The 24,063-nt window shown below is 33.8% G+C and overlaps 1 protein-coding gene across 1 annotated transcript in view; it reads right to left on the reverse strand.

Annotated features, from left to right (window-relative positions):
* The window catches only part of LOC129746217 (SET domain-containing protein SmydA-8-like), a 35,791-nt gene that overhangs the window by 781 nt on the left and 10,947 nt on the right, over positions 1–24,063 (reverse strand). The window contains exons 3-5 of the mRNA XM_055739778.1: positions 13,349–13,471; positions 5,334–5,524; positions 4,276–5,021 (exon numbers count right to left, since the gene is read on the reverse strand). Coding sequence (XP_055595753.1) covers positions 4,276–5,021; positions 5,334–5,524; positions 13,349–13,471 — 1,060 coding nt within the window. The remainder of the gene's footprint in view (positions 1–4,275; positions 5,022–5,333; positions 5,525–13,348; positions 13,472–24,063) is intronic.

The following is a 24,063-nucleotide window of genomic DNA, read 5'->3' on the forward strand; positions in this document are numbered from 1 at the left end:
GAAATAAGACGTCAGTCTTGCTTCCTGACAGATGGCGCAACATCCCACACCGCAAAGGTTGTTCAGGCGTGGTGTGAAAAAAACTTTACCGATTTCATTTCGAAGAATAAATGGCCTCCGTCATCTCCGGATCTGAACCAATGTATTTTTTCGTGTGGGGATACATAATGTCGAAGCTGAACGACTATAAAATAGCAAATTTGGAACAATTCAAGCGAGTTATCATGAAAATCTGGGACGAGATGCCGATGGAGCAGGTGCGCGCCGCTTGCGACGACTTTCCGAGACGTCTGAAGCTGGTTCGATCAGATGAAGGTGGTGTAATTCCGAGATATCGTCTGTAAAGTATCTTTATGAGTTACTGAATAAAGCTATGAAAGTCAGATCCAGATTTTCTTCTTATTCTTTGAGATATTATGCTTTTCCTGTGTGACCGAACTTTTTTGTCACCCTGTACAACTTTGTTATGGGAGTGGCAGCAAAAATAGTAATATCAAATTTCAAACACAGACCAAATATAATATGTTGTTTGCTTGTTATATATTTTTGTTAATTTATTGATTTACTCGTTGATTGAAATGTCGATTGAATATATTTCGTTTATTGAATCAGACTTGATTACCATTTTTGACCTTAAAAATTTCGCTAATAGGAGACCACCAAAATTCGAGAAGATCGAAATTTTAATTTTGATGCCAAATAACTAAGAAATGCATAAAACGAAGAGATCAAATGTTACTTCGGAAAAAAAAAGAATTGTCTTAAGGCTTTTGAAGCCGTTTTTTAAAGAATGTTTAAAATTACAGATTACAGTTATAAAATAAATCCCATATCGCTCCTAAGGTCATATTAACCATTCGAGTGATTATAAGGCATCGCATCAAAAGCATATTTTTTACTTAAAAAATGACAAAATGACAAAAAAGACACAAATCACAAAAATAAAAAAAAATAACAAAATGACAACAAAACAAAAATGAAAAAAATGATAAAAATGACAAAAATGACAAAAATGACAAAAATGACAAGAATAACAAAAATGACAAAAATGACAAAAATGACAAAAATTACACAAAAAGACATATCAAACATTTATTTTTGTGATATTTGTAATTTTTAAATTTCTGGCATTTTTATTTTTTTTAACATTTGATGGTCCATCGAAATCTATGTTTTTCCAAAATTTCGTGTTTAAAAAATATTACCAGACCCCGACTTCCTTTGTACTTCCTTGTCATTCCAATTTCCCTTATTTCCTTTTATTTTTTGTAAGTTGATTTTTCAGGAAAAAAAACTCTTTGGGGCACCACCAAGCCAAGTCCGATTGAGCTAATTTTTAAGCAGGTAAGTTTTTTGGACCAAATAACAGCATTGACTTGGTTCATTTTCGAAATACTATGATGGAAATATCTCATACATTTCAATACATACATACAAACATGTATACTATGAGTGAATTTCATATTTCAAACTATATTTGGTGATTTTTTCAGGTTTTTTGAATTTTATTTATATGCTTTTACGTTCGAGAGCAAAATACAAATTTTCTAAAAATATATGGAAAATGGCCCAACACAAAAACTTTAAAGCGTGTTTCCTCGAAATAAATTTTTATGCACTTATACCCCTTTGGCTCCAAGGGCCTCAAATAGAATGGACCCGAATTTCAATAAAGTTGATCCAAGGCCTGCAATAAGGTCCATGAAAATTTGAAGCTTTTTGTTTTGCAGTTTTGGCCTTTTTCAACTTATTTTTTATAATCTTAAATAATTTGAGTCACTCTATTGTGAAGATATGTTCGCTAGAACATCCACATATCAATAATCAAAATAAATAATTAACAAAATTATTTTTTTTCTATCAGCACCCAGCAAGATGAAGGAGAATATATAACAGGCTTGTTATGTCTTTTTGTCACGCATCGACTAGGAAACTTTTGGGGTCCAGAATTGATTATTAAAATTTTGAAATACGTCCCCCTCATAGAAAAGAGGGCCTTTATAAAAATTTTGGTAAACATGTAATAAAAATCTGTTAATTCATAAACATTTTAGTTGAATTCAGTATATAAATGTTCTTCATGGAGAGAAGAGAGTTCCCAATAAACATTTAGGCTGATTCAAAACGACAGCTCAATGAACGAGAGCTGAGTTAAAGCCTAATTGCTGTTTCAGCTTAATGACTGAACAAAAGCGAACTGGAATGCTGTTTAGCGTTTATAGAAATTTGAGTGCAGTCAATAAGAAACAGTTGAAGAGTTATATTCCTTATCAATATTTTCATCATGTTAATTTCTTCATATTCGAAAATATTCAATACATATCTTATAATTTTTTGTTAGGAATCCGAAACTGTCTCCGGAGTCAACCTGTAGAAACATATCGTAGATAATGTTTTGTATATGCCCGAGTGCATAAAAAGAGCTAAAGAAAAACTGAAATAATGTTCACCCTTTAAAGCAAGCTTTAATCAATTGACGTTCGGATTTCGCAATGTTAGAAAGTATGCTTTACACGTAATTCCAAGCTGTACTTTTTTAAGTGGCTAAGCATTGTTGGCCATAAACTAGATTCATCTGAACCAAACAAAGCAGCAGTTTATAAAGATACTTTAGTAGTAAGGGGAAGTATTTTCTACTAGTCTTTGTCCTGACTCATGGAAATGCATTCGGAATGAAACGTAAATTTGGAAGTGAATCGTAGACCGATCACAGCTCGACCGAGCTAACATTTTTACCCTGAAATAGTTATTGGAGTCAGGATATCGGTGGAGCTTTTTCTGCGAGTCACGTGATGTGACTTGTGATATTTTACACCGATATCCATGATAAACGATGACTTCAATAACCATTTTAAAATTTAAAAAAAAACGAATTTACGTTTCATTCCGAACGCGTTTTCTTGAGTCAGGACATAGAAATGAAATTTCACGTGTCACCTGACCCGACTCGAAAAATAAGTCCTAAAGTCTTTGATGATTGAATTTTTAATAAAGAATCATCAAAATCCAAGAAAAAAAAATCCGTTGAAGACTTGATTTGCACACGAGCAACAAATGAAGCACGTTTCGATGTTTTTTAAATTTTAACAGGAATTTCGGTCATTTGTAGTCTCCCAAAGATAAATTTTTAATTCCTCTAGGAATTAAATTAATTTTATGAAAGTCTAATTGAAATTACAAAGGAGAACGAGCAATTTGATTTTCTAGTGTCCATGGCTGTGTAATACACGGTTCGAAAAAAAAACTCTCAAATCCTGGAGTCTGAATGCTTTGATTTGGTCAAAAACTCATCCATGTTTTTTGCAGAATTTCCAAGTTATGAGTTACATTAAACTTTTATATTTGTATGGAAGAACAGAATATTTTGTTCCGAAAAATCAACATCATTTTTGTTTCGTCTATGAAACGGAGCCTGCTAGTGGGTTTTTGCCAATTCAAAAAATTTCAAAGGAATTTTCCTCTAAACAACTTTGTCGAAAATCGTAACTCGAGGAAGAATGACCTTAATGGGTTAAATTCCTATAAAAAAGGAAAAAAAAGGAAAAACGTTACTTTGTATGTTATCAGGCTAAAAAGTTATAAGCTGTTGAATATGGCAATGAAAACCCATCAATTCTGCTGACATCACTGCTAATGCGTATCGAAGTATTGCTTGAAAAGTATAGGCACCAGCAGTGATGTCAGAAGAATTGATGGGTTTTCAATGCCAAAAGACATTCCCATATTCCACTGCTTATAACTTATTTGCCTAATAAGATACGAAGTTACGATCTTCGACAAAGTTGTTCAGTGGAAAATAGCTTTGATGAATTTATAAATTGGCACAAAACCCAAGCTCGGTTCCAGAGAGGAAACAAAATAATGTTGATTTTTCGGAGAAAAATAATCAATTTTCTCATACAAACATAAAAGTTGAAATTAACTCATGTAAACGTTACTTAAAAATTCAGCAAAATAAACATTGATCAGTTTTGAATAAAAACGAAGATGTTATGATCCCAGGGTTTGAGAAATTCAAAAATGACCCCAAATCGACTGTGTCTAGCGTAATTACTACAAGTAAACCAACTGATATTGCTACTGTTTTGTATCCACTTTAGGACAGGAAAAAATAAATTTTATTCAATTTCATGAAGGAAGATAAGGAATTTATCAAAGATGACTTTCTTTACGAGTTGAAACTGTTTTTATATGAGTGTGTTGCCATGCAAATAGGGGTTGAGTTAGTATTCTATAAAAAAAATCTTGTCAAAGTTCAGGGTAATCAATTATTACCTGGACATATTTTCTCGAACAGGCCAATCAAATCCTGGCAATATTTAATTTTGGTCATTAGCTTCTCGTCGGAAATTTTCTGGATCGCTTCCGGTGGTGGACCGCCGCCGATAATTTGCGAAAAGGACAACTTTACGTCCACGATGAAGTGGTGATTCGGTGCGAGCCACCGTGAGTAGTGGGCAATATACTTGGAGCAGTGTTCCTCGTTCGATTTTTGCATCGCTTTCTGATCCACTCGGGCCCTGTCCATTATATTGGAAATTTCCTTCACATCCACCAAACTACGGCATTTGTTGCATATCCAACTACCGAACCAGTTGCTGGCATTTTCCGGAAGCAACAGCCCGTTGCAGTCCGAGTCCTTCTTGAACCCGGAACACTTCAGGGCGCTGAAGTAGGTGCCAAATTCCGTCGGATCCAAACACCGGGCACAGGAGCATCGGAACAGCTTGGTCTGCTGCAGGTGTTCCATTCGACTGGGCGTGCCCCAAAGGACGTCCGTGTAGCAGATGCTCAGCCGTTCACCCTTTTTGATGGCACTCGGAGCCCAGAAGACAATCTCTTTTTTGCTGGTGAAACTCTTGGACAGATTCGGCCGGCAGGAGTGTTCAATCATCGAGGCATTATTATAGACAGCCACCGATGGCGGTTCCGTTAGAGGAATCTCATGGCCATTCACTTGCAGTATACCAACCACCTTCAATATTTCATCTTCAGTCCATTTGTTTTCGCACTTGAAGAATCTGTAGGCCGAGATGAGCAAATGTGGTCGGTAGGTGAGATTCGAACGTTCGAAGGACCCCACAATCGAAGGTAGTAAATTCACGGCATGTCATCCAAGCATAATTTGCGTTGTCAACACCAGGAAGCCAGTACGTGCGTTCAGTGTCGTCGAGTGGACGATTCAAATCAGCCGTGTAAGGAGATAAAGCAAATTAATTAGTTATTACATGCACGTCTAACAGATTTCCTCTCTATTTATTTATCCGAAAAAAAAACTAAACTCAATGATAAATTTGAATGGCTTGAAATCAAAATGTCAGAAAAATACGAACCTGGGAATAAAACTGGCCACAAAAGTTCGATCGTTACGCCACTGTTCCGTTCCTCGGCGCTGTTCATCATGGGACTCAAGTTTACTTAGCGCTTGCCATTTGGCCGGTTCGTACTGAGCCATCAGCAGGCACCGCAAGGCGGTCACGCACTGATAACCCGGATGGGGAACGTAGAAATGCTGCAGCGACATCTGAAATTACAGAGACCGATACCCAAATGGGTGGTAGAATTACTGTTATTGCATTTATCAATGACCCATGCGAAGTTAATTAACTCCGAACAATCAATTTAGCGCCCTCGGCAGCCAAACGACTAGAGATTAGGTTGAGATTTGAACCGTGGTGGTACAAATTCTCACTTATTTAAGAAGGGTAAGCAAATATTTTCAAAGTAGACTTTTTTCATTTTAAATACTGCAAACAAAACAGAAAAAAATCTGTATAATATTCTGCAAACATGAATATCAAATGTGATTTTTTTAGAAGTTTAAGCTCGTTTAAAAATTACATTTAATAGGGGTTTAAACAAAACAACATATTTTTTTTTATTTAGCTTATTCAAGAAACAGTTCAACTTAATATAATCTTACTCAATTTTTCAAAAACTTCAGTATCACAAAAATAAAGTATATTGGGTTCATTCCACTTGTTTGTACCACTTACTAGTGATTTTTATCCGTTCTCGAGTCGAAAATTCTCAAAATCTTCAAATACAAAAAAAAACAACGGACGAAAAAGAAAAATGTTTTGAATATCAAAATTTTTGTTAGAAAAAGTTTAAATTTTGACAATTTATACAAAATAGATAGTCAATTAGGTCTGATTTACGACTTTTTAAAAATAAAAAGGGTGGATACCTACTCTAGATTTCGACAGGAGCTAGTTTTCGACAAATTTTTAATGAAAAGCTATCTTTCCATTCGGTGGCACAAGCTATCTATGTTCATTTTTTTCTATTTTTACTCTCCCAGTTAAATATACGTTGAACATGAAAATTCTTCTAAAGAAGATCTTTATTTACTACTAAATGAATAATTTAAAAGTGACATTCTAAATCACCTGTGAAATTCAATGCCATCGACCAAATAAGAATGATTTTGAATCATGAAAAACCTCCCCCTTTTATTCGAATAGAAGCAACATAAATGGAATCAATGGATGTGCCTATAAGGTTCCGAAATCAATCTTTTCGGTAATTTGTTTCATATTTTTGCCTATATTTTATGAAATTTCAACTGTTTTTTGAGCTGTCGAAAACTAGCGCTGAAAATTTACCTAATAATCTATTTTTCGACACCCATCTTTCTGGGAGTGTTTCTACTAGGGTTACCATATCTTTCAATGCCAAAAAGAGTATATTGAAATATTTTTTTTAATAGCAACCGGAGAAACCAGGAAATTTAAAGCTATAAAAGTGACAATAAGTTGCTAGTTATGTGACTTACTTGACAATTTGATAAATAATACTTAAACAAATTGAAAGTTATCGTTTGTAGTTTTTGTTAATTTTCTTGCAGATTTTTAGTGATAAGTCAAAGGATCGTTGGATAATTCGATGAGATAGAGATCAAAACATCGCAAATATGAGAAAATGTTGTATTTCAAATAGAGTTTAAATTACTGTTGTGCTCTTTGCCAACTGTTTGGGCGCTAATTACATATTCAAAGGCGCTGATTGCCTGCACAGTTTATTTCGAGGCCTAAGAGAAGCTTTTCTTAAAGGCGGTTTAAAAACTGTCGAAGTTGTTGTATTTTACTTATTGAATAGTACTGCTGATGAAATAGAATTCTTATTTTTAACGAAAAGTTTAGATTTTAATCGATTTGTGATGCTTTCCATTTTTATTCATCGTTTGGAAAACTCAACAAAGTAGAGAAACCTAAAGTACTGTGCCATGAATGCATAAAGTGTTGCATTTCTTTCGGACTTCTAGTCAGTGCTGCAACTTTCTGAAAGCACGGAATGAGAATGAATTTGAATTTCTATCAGTGTAGAAAGCTCAAGCTGCCATGAATGGAGCCGAGGCGTCAACAAATTAAAAAGCTTCTGATCGGCTCAGTCATTCTCACGCTTTCGTCGAGCTTTGTCGATATATCTGTCAGTCAGTTGAAAGCTCATTCGTGAACCAGAACAAACTTATTTCGCTCGACTGCTACGATAGCGATTTTCGCTCTTTGTATTTTAATCTAAGATTGCCAGGTTGCCCGGATTCTTCCGGATTTGCCTGCACATTTGACTCATTATTTGAGGAAAGTTTGGTCCGGCCCGGTTGCCCGAATTTCGTTGGAAAAAGCCCGGATGTATTAATTTATTTTTTAAAATGTAACATGTAACTAAAATTTAATAATTATAATTTTTATTTTTACGTCCAAAAAGAAATTTTTAATGGCAATTTTATTCAATTAATCATGACTTGTGTTTGGAAGCTTGATATACAATTTAAAATCTGCTGATGTGGTTTGATGAAAACAAAATTGTTATTTTTACTACATAACTCCGCGGTTTTGACAAGTTTTTCCGGATATTGCCAGATATCGGGTTGAACATTTTGAAATCAAATGCTGGATTTTGCCAAGTTTTTTGATGAAATTGGCTGGAATTGTCCGGTCCCGATACGTCCGGAAAAATATCTGGCATTCTTATTTCACAACCATCATTTTTAAGGAAGTTTGAATTGAAGCGCCGTTGTGGTCTAACGGATAGGCTGGCGCGAGTCTGGTATTGGTATACCAGGCGTACTGGGTTCGATTCCCGGTATCGGCAAGAAAAACTTTTGGGTTCGATTCCCAGAAATTTCCGACAGGTAAGATGAGTTTCATTCTATAACTGACTATATAATAGGAATGTTCAATCAGTTGCCAGCTGGTCAGGTATTTGAGGAACGTTTGTCAACAGCCAGGGAGTCTGGATCGGGAGGAAATCGAAAACCGGAAGCCGCTGAGACGGCAAATACAGTTGCCGGTAGTTTCAAGCGAAACCCTAACCTCTCTCTCCGAGATGTCGCAAATAAGCTGGGTGTATCGTCTACAACCGTGCATCGAGCCAAAAAACGAGCCGGACTATCGACTTACAAGAAGGTAGTGACTCCAAATCGTGATGATAAACAAAATACGACGGCCAAAGCTCGATCCCGGAGGCTGTAGACGACGATGCTGACGAAGTTTGACTGCGTGGTAATGGACGACGAAACCTACGTCAAAGCCGACTACAAGCAGCTTCCGGGACAGGAGTTTTATACGGCAAAAGGAAGGGAAAAGGTATCAGATATTTTCAAGCACATGAAACTGTCAAAGTTCGCAAAGAAATATCTGGTTTGGCAAGCCATCTGTACCTGAATTTTATACTAGGGTTAGTTGCCCTACTTTGGACCCATTAAGCGGTGGTTTTTAAATAATCATGTTTTTCTCATGAATTGACGAGAGGTGTATATCTTTCAGGAAATTTATTTATAGTTCATGATCTTATCTGCAAGTTTCAATAAAAAATTTCAACATAGGTTTCGCCGTTATTGAAAGATTTGCAAAGATATAGAAGATCAAAATTTCCATCTTTGAACCTACTGTTCCTATTTTGGTACTGAACTGGTGCCTTTCATTGGACCTAGAACAAAAATTCTCATCTAAAGTATGATTTTCCGAAACTATAAAACTACATTCATTAAAAATGCTTTTTTCAATCAAATATTATCATACAAAAGCTCTATCAGCAGAACAACAGCTGAAACTTTTTTGTGTTTACTTACTTGTAGTTTATTTGCGTAAAGCTGAAAAAAATGTTAGAAATGTTTTTTTTTTCGTAGTGGCCCACCACACTCCCCCACACCAAATAGCTCATTAGAGCCCCCTGGTAATGGACGCTACTGTTCTCAGCATGTCTGGCAGCAACAAAAAATAATAAAAAACGCGAGCAAATATTTACTCATGCTGAGAACTGAAATGTTTAAATTTAGGGCGAGGAAATGTAATGATAATACTAAATTAAATACTACATGGATCTCAATGGAAAACAGATTTTCTTTAGAGAGATCCACGAATGTTCAACAAAGGTTCTGAATTATTCCCCAAATAATAATTTGCACTTTTGTTGATTTGTTGGTATAGAAACAAAGTTTTGGTGATGTTAAGTCTAAAAATGGAACATCAGAGTCAAAAGTCTACTGTTTTTGGCCCATTGCAAATTTTCCGGGATTTCCATTGTTTTTTATTTATTTTAGGAAAAATAGGTGGAATGGTTCATATTCTTCACAGTGAAAGTTATTTCTCCTTTTTTTGGCTTGGACAGTAAGAAAACGGGATTTTTCCATATTCACTCTAATCTCTCAAATCACGCCTCACTAATTGAGTTGTCTGATTTACCACCGATGAGGAGGTACATTTTTAAAAACATTGAAAATTCTATGAGAAATACTTTTTATGGCAAAAAGCGGTATGGTAGGATTCAAGAAGAATTAGAGTTCATTGTGTGCAGGAGAGTGTCTTTATCCTATGCCAGCAAAATGAATTATTTACAATTTCCGGCATTTTAGGACTAAAGTAGGCTCTAGGTCCAAAGTAGGAGCACTCACCTAATTAAACTTGAAAAAGAAATTTGATTTAATTTTTTTCAATAAACGATTTCACAGATTTACACGCGTTTTCCCTTGACCAAATTTGGACCGTAACACCCTTTATTGAAAGAACTTCATTAGACTTTTATTGAATCTAATTTTGCACTCTAAAAAGCGGTTTATAAGAATGATCTTATCGTATCTTACGAAAATAGTAATAAGAATTTGCCTGAGTGTAGAAATATCGTTATGTGAATTTAGTTCACAATAGGGTTGTTCAAACTGAGTGAATTCACGTCACAACTTTAAAAAGGCATAACTTTGTTTGTTGTTATTCAATCAGAACGCTACATATATCAAATTGTAGGTACCGTAAACTGGGGGAACTTTGATCAGCGGGGTAACTTTGATCAACATTAAATTTTTGCAGATAATCATCATTAACTAAGTATAAAATTAAAATATCTGAAAACTGTTTACTACGTTAGAAAGCCTGTAAATTGAGTTATAAACAAGCTAAATTTGCTTTTTCTTAGGGGATTTTTAATATAACTTAACATATAATTTTAAAATCTTAAAATATCTGGTTTTTAAAAGGCTCACAAAGAAACATCCCTCCTGATCAAATTTAAGCATTTAGGAGCAAATGGGTTGTTTAATGTGAAAGTTCAACTATTTTTCTTGGTTTAGGTTAAGTTTAAGTGTTATTTTTATGGTCATTTGATGATAATTTTTGGATAATAAAAAAAAAACGGTCATTTTCCATGAAAAAGCCTGTTAGGAAAAATGGCTAAAACCCCTTTCAAATGGTAAAGTTAGAAGAAAAAAAGAACGTGGGAACAGTACGAGGACTTAGGGAATTGCATGAAGGTAAAATTTTATTTGTTTTCGAAGCCAAAAAATATTGAGAAATGATTATAATTTTTGCCCCTAAATGTATGCAGCAACATTGTCCATCTTTCAAGTATATCTGTTTTTGAAAGAAAACGTCGAAAAATTCAATTGAGTCCAAACAAAAAATCACTGTTAGCGATGTTTTGAGCCTTCTGTGTTTAATAGCATCAAAACAACAAATTTGAAGATGTTGAGATACGTAAAAACCATAGGGATCAAAGTTACCCCGAAACTTGAAATCTGGTTTTATAACAAACATTTAATTATGACCATAAATGTCGTTTGAATTTACTGCAATCCATGATCATGTTTAAAACTCCTCACCTCAGTAAGGGTTTTAAAGCTTTTTGGTATTATGAAAAAGCAACCCCTTCCAAAATATTCTAAAATGAATAAAAAAAGTGATCAAAGTTCCCCCAGTTTACGGTATATAATTCGATCACAAATTGTTCTAAGACATCAATATTCTATTTCCTCAGAAAGAACAGGAATTTGAGGTGATATGTACTGAATTTACCGTTCGCTATTTTTTTCATTCTACAGTTAATTTGTAAAACTCTAGAATGATAACAGTTCAAAAAAGTCCGGAAAAGCGAATCTTGCATATTGTTTTCATACGCAAATTCAATGCTTTAGCTTTATTTTATCAATTGTGCCATCTCTCTTTTTAACATTTGACACCCTAAATACTGTCACTGTTGTTGAAGACACCAGTGTTATTCGGAATCAAAACATTTTTGTAATCTGGAAGAATATTGGCCAATAACAGCAACTGGATTATTGGAAGAAATTATTAGTCATTTTTTAAACCGAAAATTATCGAATCAATTTATTTGACAAAAGAAACAGTTAATCTATACCGTGTGGAAGAAACAAGTGGTTTACCAGGAATGGCTTAAATAATGAGTTTGATTGTCGACATCCAAATTTGGGGAATTTAATTTTCTTGTAACAACATTTACAAAAAACAGGATGTTGTGAGGATGAATTTGAGGAAATAATTTGATTTTTTTTTTCAAGATCCCTTTAAAGCTAAGTAGTGAGCTCGGAGATAAAAAAAAATGGACAGCCAAATAAGGCTATGATCATTTAGTATCCGGGCACTTTATTTTGGTGATAGCTGCGTTAATAGAGCTCGGATATGCAAAACTTTAGCGTTGTGTTGGTTATGAAAAAGACTATCTTGCCTATTTTTGATAGATTTTTAAGTTTACGTGTGTATGAGATATTTACTATGCAAAAAGACGTGATAAAAATAATTTTGCACAAATTTGCTCCTTTTGCGCATTTTGTGCCTCGAAAATTCTTCATTGTTGACTCGAAAGCTCATGAACTGTTGATTTTTCTGATTTTTTTTCGTACCAAATGGTTATTAAGTATAAGGAGCCACTATAGGAACCACTCGAAGTTCAAATCAACCATCGGAGTGCAACTCTTGATCTTAAATATGGTAAAAAGTTTATGGTTATTTGGGATAACTGAATGAAGACTCCCTGAATAATGCAAAAAATCCATTTCCGGCAGAGGCAAAAAGTATTGCCTGACTAGTAGACACCAAGTAAATAACTAATAATGATCAGATCCAAAGATCGCAATCTGTGCATCCGGTTATATGACAGATGTGACAGATGTGTTCTGATGGACAAAAAAATTTATGTTAAAACCGGATATAAGAGATCAATTTCTTCGTGATACCAACTCATGAAAAGGTTCCAACCAGATTCCAATTGCTTTTTCCAGGTGAGTTTGTGTAAAATATCATGATTTTGCAAAGGTTTTGGTTCTGTGGTAAAAAAAAATAAATCAAAACATGACTGAAAAAAGTGTGCAAAGATGAAAAAGAGATTTTATGAAAAAGTTAGAGTATTTCTTGAAATCATTGATGATTTTTTTTTATATTTTTAGTTTAAATGTCATATTAACACCTTCATTTCCTTCATAGAAAGTTTTTCGATCAAATGAATAGTTTTTAAAATACACACGTTTGTAACTGCCCGGATACTAAATGATCATAGCCTTACTTTTTGTGACATCTTTCTATTACATCAGAGAAATATATCAAGAATCAAATTCTCAGAAGCTGTCCAGAGAGTGCCAACTTTTCCTACCGAAACACTGTCGCGAATGCCCAGCATCCAATCAATTGAGGCTTCAAGCATCGCCGCAAATTTGCATTCTAACGGGGATTACCACAGAACCTAGGAAGGCATAACCGTGGCCGGGGCGCCGGAATCTCCGGTTCCAGAATGAGCTAGTTTCCGGTTTGAAACAACAATCGATACAATTCCACGTGCCAAGCTATTTTCTGAGACCACCCGCGCGCCCGCTTTTACTAAGCTCCTTTTGGAATTATCTTCACCATAACGCAGTAATCCATACTGTGGATGCAACAGTAGAGTGTAAATTATTTATTTTTCTAACCATTTTAACTTAACTAAAACTGAAATTGGTCATTTAACGTTTAACGCAGGACAGTTTAAAACAGTTAGTTTAGAACAAGAACAAAAAGAATGCTAAAGTGAAGGAATCAACAAATTACAACAGCTTGACGGCCGCTACACCTTGCTTACTTACCTTGCTACCGCGAGCGATGGTGAATTTGCACTCCGGCAGATGACTCGGATTGTTCTGGCATTCCCGTTTGCAAACAGGCCAACCGCACCTTTCGCACTCCAGAAATTGGTTTTCCTTCAGGCCCTGGAAGTAGCGCAAGTTTCAGAACACAGAAAGGATTAGTTTTACCGGAAATGGATTTTGATTACGGACGCGTGGCCGCCCTGTGCCAGTGCTTGGCGTCGTCACTGAGCGCCGTCATGATTGCAGCCGATGCTTGTTTGGTGATGCACATTTCGAGGATAAGACTCCATGGCTTTGCGAACCCAATCAGGTAGCTTATCGGTTGCAGAATAATGCTATAAAATTATTTGTCCCATATGTCATACTCAGGAGAATATGCATTGAAACAGCAACTCGAAAGGCTCGCGGAAGCGCTACATGACAAGATTTGGATACAAACAACGGAAAATCGCTGAATGTCATTCAATTTACAATTGTGTTTTGCTACGCAAATGTTTAACAAGGTATTATGTTAGAAAAATATTAAATTTTTGGTTATCCATCCTACATTATTGCAAGTTATTCATTACATCCGAATAGATTATCAACTTCATCATAAATAAGCTTCACTTAAACAAAACGATTACAAATCGAATTCGATAAACTAATTCGATAAAGTTTTTGGGTAAACTGGACTTGAGGGATATTCGCAAGCTTATTTCAAGGTTTTAATACCTATGCCTGAATCAGGCGCGGTCCTTTGGGGGGTGATCAGGGTGATCACCCCCCCTTCCCCCTAAGCGGTAGAAAATCGTTACAAAATACCCACAAATGCTTGAATTTCTATAAAAACTTTAACCTTTTCTTAGTTGATGTGCTTTTAAATTTTAAAAATTTTCCACTCCGTGGGGGTGAATATTCAACAAAAAAGTTTGTTTATCACTTAAAAGGCTAAATTTTGAATAAAGTCAGTCCACCAAATTCAAGCAGCTTTAACTTGCAATTCAATGGACTGAAGTATACCAAATAACTTTAGTTACTTAGAGTGTTGATTTTGAATAATGGAATGTAGGGACAACTTTTTTTTTTATTGTCACTAATTTCCCTCATATGCCTAAATAAACACGAGCAAATCGTTATAAATTTTGTATTTGCTTTAAATTCAGAGCTTCTAAATTCTCAGTTTTGTTTTGAATTTTAATGAAATGACAAATTTGAAAAAGTCATAGGGGGGTGAATATGGTTAAAAGACTGAAATATTTGAAATATTTGTTCTGCTGTCGTCATACATTTTTTATTTGCTCAGATTTAGCAGATGACAATAAAAAATCATTAAACTTTTAACGTACGGAATCATGCGACTTTCAATTTTCTTTAATTTTAAGAATTTTCTACCATGTGCTACCATGTTTCAAGTGTTAAATTGCCTTTAAAGTAAGAAATTTAAATTTTAGTCAAGTTCTCCATCGCAAGCACAATTTTCCAGTAGGCGCTTAAGAAACGTATGACTTCAATTCTAAGTTTCTAATCTTTCTTTTTGTCTTTCACCAATATTCCACTGAACAAATTCAATCGCAATAAATAACAAGTGATGATGCCGCATGAAATTTATTTTTGATAAAGTTTTGAGTAGCGAAAAGTTCCCCCCCCCCCCCCCCTTTAGAATTTCTTTTTTTAAATCAAAATATTTTTAAAACCGATGGAAAATTATAAATTCAGAATCAGGACAATTTATTCTAATAATATTTTACAGTATAAAAAGCTTATTCTATCTGAAATTGATTTATAAATTTGAATTTAAAACTCTGTTTTTTGTTTGTTCACAGCTGATTTATTGAGAGTTTTTAAACTTTATAAAGTCATATCAGATGTCTATTTCTAACCTCATTTTAAAATCTAAAGCTGTGCTTTTTTGACTTGCGTTTACAAGGAATTTATGACTTTGGCAAATAAGAATTCAGATTCTGAATCACAGCAAAGATTCTTTTTCACGAGTTTTTTCACCCTCAATTTTCCATCATTCTCATATGAATTATAAACTTAAAATTAATAACCTATTTTATGAAATTCAAAAAAAAAATAAAATTTTAGATTCGATTTTATTTAATTCAGTTTGCAATGTATCACATCTAACATTCATATCATGAATGACCATTAAAAAAATGCAAACACTGCTGAACAGAAATCAAATGTAGAATATTCATAACAGTTTAAATTTTTTTTTAAATCTTCCCAAAATTTCTAAATTTCATCAGCTTGAATTTAGAAAACTTGAAACACAAGACATTCCAGCAACAATAAATCGAAAGAAGAGATTACGTGTTACAACTTTTGCTTTCCCTATGGGTTTTTTGAGCCAAAAAGGAACAAAAAAGTATTTATAAAAGCTGTTTCAATATGAAGAAATTGGTGTTCGCGATAGAGATTCAAATCCATCTTCAGAACCCAAAATTTACATTCACACCTATAACACAAGGAAACAAAATTCACATTTTCCAAGGTGCAAAGAGTTTGGAAACTGATTTCGGTTTATTTAGGAGCACTAAATGCAAATTTGTTTCCAGTATAAATTTTGAAAATCCAAGGTGAAAATTCATTACAAAAATTTGTGCACTTTTCAGCAAAATTATCAATTAATGATCAATTTCATTGAAGACTGTGAGTAATTTACCATGACTTCTGGGAGAAAAAATTATAGAATTAAGTATTTTTCCTCATTTAGTAAAATACGGGAATTTTGAAAACTTTTGAACCAAAATCAACCAGATATGTTTATGATAATGCACAAGAAAATACTTTTCAGCGTTCAACATAGTTGTGAAAATGATCAAAATTTTTAGTATCAAATAATTAACAAAATAAACCTTCTTTTTGTGATGTTAGCAAAAGTTAGCAAAAGCAAAAGGAAAATGTTCAATATATTTTTGTATATTTTAACTAGACAAAATCTGAATTGTTTTTTTTTTTGGGAATTGGCCTCTTTGTGGAATTCTTCCCTCTAATCTGTATCGTTGAATGAATAAAGGATAATGAAAAGATTGAACATTTTTTTGTTGTTCATGTAGGTTAGTTACTTTACTTTATTATCATTGATCGATTTAACTCTAAACTGTTAAGATTTAAAATTACTAAACGCTAGAAAATAAGAAGTGAGAGATGAAATCTGGCAAAAAAATTGAGTTTGAGATGCAAAAATCTTCCATAATCAGTTTGCCTCTGTTTTAATTTTTCCCTTGTGAATTAGATCCATCCCTTTATCATTCCACTATTTTTTCGGCAACAAGGCAATCTATCATGCTTAACAGGCGGAAGATCTTTCAGTGATTTTTAACTTATAGATACTACTGGATTTCGAGATCTACACCAATTGTTTCGCCGATACTGCTTTCAGCTCATCTACACAATAATATTGAAACTTTTAGTTAAAATTTAGCGTAAGGTTTGATATTCTGAATCTGAAAGCTTGGCTATTTCAATTGCAAATGATTTAGACAGTTCCCTAAAGAATAGTATTAACTTTCAGAATTAACCCTTCATTTCATTTTTTTTATTATAATTCAAAATCATTTAAAAAATTTGGAATTATGTGCAGATACCTACATGAATAATAAAAAAGAATTAATCACTTTTTTATAATTATTTGTTTTATTTGTGACTATTTCATTCGTTTTTGTACAATTGAAATTGAAATTTTTTATGATAACTTTAAATTCAAGAGCAAATCAAACATAATTTGATTCCAGTAGCCTCATACTTCAGAAACTGATTTTGCTAATCGTATTTTCCACATAATTTATATTTACACAAGTGGTGATTTTATATATTAAGAAATTGAAAAAAAAAAAACAAACAAAAATTTTCAATTTGAAAATAATAATACAGTGAGCGAAATAAGAATAGCACCACTATGTGTTTTGCTTGTTAAAATATGAATGATTGAAAATTACGAAAATTTTCTTCCACAGATTGTTCTGAATTGCTTAACGGATAAATCAAGCATAAGCTCACTTTTTTTGGACGTAGCAATTGGCGTTGAGGACCAATAATGTGAAAAAGGGGTGCGAAATAAGAATAGAACCACTTGAGTTTTTCTAACAAAAACAAGATTATTTTCAAAAAATTACTGTGTAAAAGTGAATAATAATACTTCAACGAGTTATTTGAATAGATAACTGCATTTTAGGAGTTTTCCAAAATTCCAAAGGATTTCAAAGGTTTTCTTTATCAAATTACTAACTTTCTTCATTAAAATGATGTGAAATGATGAAACAAACATTCGGGATTAAATTTTAATCAGAAAAAAATAGGTTGGAAATCAAAAACTTTGATTTTGTTCAGTAAACCACACTTTTTTCCAGTTTCATGTCGTAGATGGCAGCACTATCTTGCAGTTAAATCCAAATTTTGTCTCAATATTGATTTTCCAGATTTATTTAGGCCCACATTCATCATTTCGAGGTATTTTACCATTACAGTTTTGTGGAAGTTCACGCTGCAGAAAGCTTTTCCGGATTTGCAAAAGAATTATCAGCACAAAAATGTACAACCGCCAAAAATTCCTGCTCATCTCAACTTCCAATCCAATTGCAAATCATACCAATAATACTGCTAGCCGTCTGGTCCATCAAGCTGCATCCCAAAGTATAACTTTATTCTGATAATCGGACGTAAAATTCACTTTTAGTGAACTTGATGCAATTCTATTTTTTTGGATTTAGTGATCTTAGAATTTCCAAAGCGTTCACACGGTACATGTATTTATTTCTTGACCAAAATCATCTAACTATCCCTTATTAATCCCTGATATTCGAAAATGGACATGAATTTGGTTAAATGGCAAGATAGTGCTGCCATCTATGACTTAAAACTAGAGAAATAGTGTTTGATTATTAAAAAACATTAGTATTTTTGAATTCCAACCTACTTTTTAGATTCAAACTCAGCCTCAAATCTATGTTTCATCATTTTGCATCATACTTATGAATGTAAATGAAGAAATCAAGCAGTTTGATAAAGTTTTATAGCTCAAATATTTAATTCCTTAACGCTAGAGGAGCATCTCTTAAAACCCCCATTTTAAAACCTTTGAAAACCTTCGGAATTCTGGAAAACTCCTAAAATGCAGTTATCTATTCAAATAACTCGTAGAAGTATTATTATTCACTTTTACACAGTAAGTTTTTAAAATTAATCTCGTTTTTGTTGGAAAAACTCAAGTGGTTCTATTCTTATTTCGCACCCTTTTTCCACATTTTTGGTCCTCAACGCCAATTGCTACGTCCAAAAAAAGTGAGCTTATGCTTGATTTATCCGTTAAGCAATTCAGAACAATCTGTGGAAGAAAATTTTCGTAATTTTCAATCATTCATATTTTAACAAGCAAAACACATAGTGGTGCTATTCTTATTTCGCTCACTGTACTAAAATTCCAAATCACGATTCAGTAAAATACTCCAATGAAGAATTCAATTCCCGTTAGTTTTTTTTTTTATCATTTAATTCTAGGTTATATAACTGAGCCATATTTTAAAAATTTCATCCATGTTTAAAGTTAGTTTTGATTAATTTGAAATGAAAAAAAAAGAAATACGGAATCTATAATAACTATTTTGCTATGATGCCTTGATAGGAAAATTTGGTACCGTTTTGCCTGAATAAAAATGATGCGATGAATGCGGTCCCAATTTATGTAACCGAGTCAAATTTTTATTTCAATTAAAGCCTATTGATAACTCATTTGGGCTGCCCTCCGATAGCAATTTCGAAAGCACGATGATGCCATATTTTGGTTGCAATCGAAACAAAAATGTGGCATCTAAAGGGTGATACGGTCAAAATCTGGTCAATATCAACTTGACGTATTCCATTCAATTTTGCATTTATAAAACCTGAACACGCCGCATTTTGAAGGTGTGTGTGTGTGTAGAATGTTTCTTCTATTTTGATTTTGGAATTCACTCTTCAGTTGTTAAAATGCCGTCCAAGGAAGAAGAGCAGCGTATCAAAATCCGAGCTACTCGCACGCAAAGCTGGCAAAATCGCTAAAAGTTACCAAATCAACCGTTACAAATGTTATTAAAGTGTTTAGGAAACGTCTGTCGACAGCCAGGAAGTCTGGATCGGGGGGAAATCGAAAAACCAGAAGCCGCTGTGACGACAAAGAGAGTTGCCGGTAGTTTCAAGCGAAACCCTAACCTCTCTCTCCGAGATGCCGCAAATAAGCTGGGTGTATCGTCTAAAACCGAGCATCTAGCCAAAAAACGAGCCGGACTATCGACTTACAAGAAGGTAGTGACCATCGATGCCACATTTTGATCGGTATTATCAGTGTATCTTATTCTCACCCATAAAAGTCTCAATATAACAGAAAGCGATACACTGATAATACCGATCAAAATGTGGCACCGATGGTAGTGACTCCAAATCGCGATGATAAACAAAATACGACGGTCAAAGCGCGATCCCGGAGGCTGTACACGACGATGCTGACGAAGTTTGACTGCGTGGTATAATGGACGACGCAACCTACGACAAAGCCGACTACAAGCAGCTTCCGGGACAGGATTTTTATACGGCAAAAGGAAGGGAAAAGGTAGCAGATATTTTCAAGCACATGAAACTGTCAAAGTTCGCGAAGAAATATCTCGTTTGGCAAGCCATCTGTACCTGTGGCTTGAAAGGCAGTATTTTCATAGCTTCCGGGACTGTCAACCATGAAATTTACATGAAAGAATGTTCGAATAAACGTCTGCTACCTTTCCTGAAGAAACACGGTTAATCCGTACTGTTTTGGCCGGATTTGGTATCTTGCCATTTCGGTAAAAAGGCCATGGAGTGGTACGCCGCCAACAACGTGCAGGTGGTTCCCAAGGACAAGAACCCTCCCAACACGCCAGAGCTCCACCCAATTGAGAAATACTGGGCTATATTCAAGCGGAACCTAAAGAAGACCAAAAAACTGCTAAGGACGAGCAGCAGTTCAAGGAAAACTGGCTTTCTGCGGCAAAGAAGGTGGACAATGTGGCTGTACGAAATCTGATGGCATGGGTTAAGCGTAAGGCCCGACAATTCGGATTTGGAAAAGCGGAAGCCTAACTGAATGTTTTTCCTGAATTTTATGCTAATTAAACTTGAAAAAGAAATTTAATTTGATTTTTTAAATAAACGATTTCACCGATTTATACGCGTTTTCCCTTGACCAAATTTCGACCGTATCACCCTTTATTATTTTCTGTTTCCAGCCCTGCCCGATCAGGAGAGCATATCAAAATAATAACTCAAACGTTTCTCACCAAGATATTTACATCTCATTCAGTTATAATTAAGTACTCCAAATTTTCGATTTTATGTTTCTCCAATCTTAATTATATATTATTCTGATTGACAGACTTGGATGGGGTTGAGCTCATTTTCAATGATCAAATTTTTTTTTTTGGATTGTCCTAAAGTACAATGATTATATCTTATTTTGATATACGAACTACTTTTTATGAAACACGGACATCGAAGTCAACGGCCCAAACCGTACATTAATGAGTTTCGCTCAACAGATTCATGAAATTGAATCCAGCTGTTGAGAAACCAAAAATAGGGCAAGGTTTTAGCAAATAATGTGGTTTGTTGACATTCCACTAGAAATATTTCCCGAAGCACTCATATCTTGATAAGTTATAATTTTGATAGGTTTTGTTCTGCCCAATATCAAACTATGCTATCTGAACGAGATATAATCTTGAAAGGAGCATATCTAAAATTGATATAATTTAGCTATGATCGCATAGGCTTTTTGATATAATTTGAGATATTTTAACATCCTACGAGTACTAAATTATATCTCAATTAGATAGGAAAAAATTGACTTTCAAAATATCTCATCTTGATATAATTTTGTTATTCTCTTCTGACCGGGCGGTGTGCATGACCATAGTACATGGTAAATAACAGATAGGCCATTGCGCTTAACCTCACTTCGAAGCTCCGTGTATGCCCGATCAGGAGGGAAAAACTAAATTATATCAAGATGAGATATTTTGATACTAATTTTTTCCTATCTAAATGAGTTATTATTCAGTACTCGTAGGATGTTAAAATATCTCAAATTATATCAAAAAATCTATACGATCATAGCTAAATTATATCAATTTTAGATATGCTCCTATCAAGATTATATCTCGTTCAGATAGCATAGTTTGATATTGGGCAGAACAAAACCTATCAAAATTATAACTTATCAAGATATGAGTGCTTCGAGAAAAATTTCTAGTGGAATGTCAATAAACCATATTATTGACTAAAACTATGTTTCATTTTTGGTTTCCCAAAAATTGGATCCAATTTAATGGATCTGTTGAGCGAAATTCATTAATGTACGGTTTGGGCCGTTGACTTCGATGTCCGTGTTTCAGAAAAAGTTGTACATATATCAAAATAAGATATAATCATTTTATTTTGGGACAACCCGAAAAAATTCTTTATCATTGAAAATTATCTCAACCCCATTCAAGTCTGTCAATCAGAATAAAATATAATTTAGATTGGAGAAACTTAAAATCTAATTTTTTCAGTACGTAATTATAACTGAATCAGATGTAAATATCTTGGTGAGATACGATTGAGTTATTATTTTGATATGCTCTTCTGATCGGGTGTACACAGCATGCTTGCATACCAACAAAAATAGTTATGAGAATTTGGCAGTTTTATATAGAATGGCAATCAAAATTATTCCCGATCAGAAGAGATAAACTAAATTATATCAAGATGAGATATTTTGATATTCAATTTTTTCCTATCTGCATGAGATATAATTTAATACTCGTAGGATGTTAAAATATCTCAAATTATATCAAAAAATCTATACGATCATAGCTCAATTATATCAATTTTAGATATGCTCCTATCAAGATTATATCTCGTTCAGATGGCACTGTTTGATATTGGGCAGAACAAAACTTATCAAAATTATAACTTATCAAGATATGAGTGCTTCGAAAAAAATTTCTAGTGGAATGTCAATAAACCATATTATTTGCTAAAACCATGTTCCATTTTTGGTTTCCCAAAAAATTGGATCCAATTTTATGGATCTGTTGAGCGAAACTCATTAATATATAGGGTTTGGGCCGTTGACTTCGATGTCCGTGTTTCAGAAAAAGTTGTACATATATCAAAATAAGATATAATCATTTTATTTTGGGACAACCCGAAAAAATTCTTTATCATTGAAAATTATCTCAACCCCATTCAAGTCTGTCAATCAGAATAAGATATAATTCAGATTGGAGAAACTTAAAATCTAAATTTTTCAGTACTTAATTATAACTGAATCAGATGTAAATATCTTGGTGAGATACGTTTGAGTTATTATTTTGATATGCTCTCCTGATCGGGTTAATTTCTCCGTCGATAGCCATTCGATTCTTTTGAAAAGGGCTTCAGATTAAAGGTTGTTTCTTCAGGGTCATCGGAAACTATTTTTTGCATTGGATTTTTGGATCTGGACCATAAATAATAAGCATTCAAAAGAAATTTTCATCGCCGTCCCTGTTTTTTGAGAGCAAGCTATGTAATATTTTCTTTTGTCCATATAAAAATTTGATAAATGATCTAAAATACTTCACTGTTTCTGTGATAAAAAGTCAATTTGTTTGAATTTTTATTCAAATCGCACAAGAAAAAGGCCACACAAGGCAAAAATATCACCAGATTTTAGTTTGAAATCGACAAAAATCCCATTGCATATTTCTTTTAGAGATGTTGAAAAGCCAAATACTGTTTGTTGCATAAAAAATGCATACGTGCATATTATTCTCATAATTTTAATGCTTGTCTATTTTAAGAAATATGTAATTTTCTGATAAATTCCATACATTTGCCAGTTTTTTCCATAACTATTTTTCGGGGCCTCCTACCAATACGTTGAAAGAGAGCGGAATAGCCTACCTTGTATATTTCAAAGTACTATGGTGCATGACTACTTTTCACGCAATACTTCGCGAGGCACGAGCAGTGATGTCTATTGAATTTATTGTTTTTCTATGTCAAAAGTCATTCCCCTCTTATACAGCCAATAAATTTTTTGTCTAATAAAAAACGAAGGTATGGAATTGGACAAAATTGTTTGTTTAGAGAATATAAATTGGCACAAAAACCTTAAGCAGGCTCGGTTCCACAGAAGAAACAAAAATTATGTTGATTTTTCAGTACAAAATAATCAATTTTCCCTTACGAACCTAAAGGTTCAAATTTACTCATGTCAATGTTACTTTAAAATTCTGCAAAAAATCATGGATGAGTTTTGAATCAAAACGAAGCTTTTTAGACCCCAGGGTTTGAAATAATCCAAAAATGACCCCAAATCGACTCAGTCTAGTATGCAATCGTCAATTTTGCAAAATTTGAGTGGGTCTATGCTAAGCTCGTCAGATTGCCCGGTTTTAATTGGGTTTACCCCGGTTTTATCCGAGTTTACCCGGATATTTAATCCAAGTTTTACTTAAAGTCCGGTCATTTTTGCTTCCAAAACGAAATTTTTTGTGCAAGTTTTATAAAAATAATCATAAAAGGTTTTTTGAGAGCTTAAAATGTGTACAATTAAAAATCTGCAAATGGGTTTTAATGGAATTTTTTTCCAAGGTTTTTTTTTGGTTGTTGTTGAGTAATTTCTGCTTCCATACCAGATAAACCCGGATATTGGCCGGATTTCTGCTCGACAATTATGAAATTAAATACCC

Source organism: Uranotaenia lowii, chromosome 2 (assembly GCF_029784155.1).
Source record: "Uranotaenia lowii strain MFRU-FL chromosome 2, ASM2978415v1, whole genome shotgun sequence".
Taxonomy (NCBI): Eukaryota; Metazoa; Arthropoda; class Insecta; order Diptera; family Culicidae; genus Uranotaenia; species Uranotaenia lowii.